The sequence below is a fragment of the Volvox carteri genome (assembly GCF_000143455.1).
Source record: "Volvox carteri f. nagariensis unplaced genomic scaffold VOLCAscaffold_29, whole genome shotgun sequence".
In the NCBI taxonomy this organism is placed as follows: Eukaryota; Viridiplantae; Chlorophyta; class Chlorophyceae; order Chlamydomonadales; family Volvocaceae; genus Volvox; species Volvox carteri.
Window position 1 is genome coordinate 1,565,415 of NW_003307572.1, and position 927 is coordinate 1,566,341.

Genomic DNA, 927 nt, shown 5'->3' on the forward strand with positions numbered 1-927 from the left:
GCCTGATGAATTGGCGGCGATGATCACTGCAGCAGTACAGTCTGCATTAGGCGCGAGTCGGGCTGCTATGGTTTCTACATCCGAGCAGCAGGCCCCAGCCACGAAGTATGCTGCCGATCAGCAACGGCGGCAGAACCGAGGTGGCGGAGGCAATATCAACAATGGAGGTGCCTCCAATAGGCGTCCCCGCATGTATGACGGTCCGCCCTGCGAGTATTGTGGGCGGTATGGCCATGATGAGCCAAACTGCAGGGTGCTCCACCCACAATTGGCGCCACCCGGCTGGGAGCCGCCTCTTAAAGCGCTCCAGGTGCTGTTCCAAGCTAACAAAGAGCAGGCACAGCAGAATCGCGAGCGTGGCGCTGCACCACGCCAGCACCGAGCAGTGGCTGTCGGTGCTGTGCACCATGATGAGGAGGACACCGAGGATGATGAGGAGGTGTACGTGCCGCACCGGCGCAACGCCAACGCGTCCTTCAACCGCAGCACCCAGCCTCCGGGCATAGCCTCTGAGACAATCAATGAGGTGGCGGCATCCGTGCACGCCACTCTCACGCATCAAGCTACTCCGGTGTCCTTCCAACCCATGGAGATCAGCAACAATGTCTACCCACCACCCAAGGTGTCTTCAAAGCCGCGCCCTGCTGCTGCAACACTTCAAGGGTCAACAGCAACAGCAGCACACCAACCCAGTGAGTTGGTGCTCCGTTTGAACATAGACGGGCCTGTGTTAAAAAGGGTTATCACGGCAATTAGTGAGGTCGATGAAGCGACCTGTGAGAATACGTCTCACTCCAAGGAGGGCTTGTCTGGGGTGCCTCAGCCATCTCCAGCCCCTCAGCAGCAGCATCTAGCAGCTGCCCAGGTTCCAGCCCTATCGCAGCCTACCGTTCAAACTGCAGCACTCAGCATGCAGGCCCCCGGGCC

At 59.4% G+C, this 927-nt stretch overlaps 1 protein-coding gene across 1 annotated transcript; it reads left to right on the plus strand.

Moving 5' to 3' along the window:
• Positions 1-67: 67 nt before the first annotated feature.
• VOLCADRAFT_93130 (uncharacterized protein) lies at positions 68-692 on the plus strand (the record flags this gene model as incomplete). Its single annotated transcript, XM_002952350.1, has 1 exon — positions 68-692. A coding segment is annotated over one exon (625 nt), but the record flags the coding sequence as incomplete, so codon positions are not given.
• Positions 693-927: the final 235 nt, after the last annotated feature.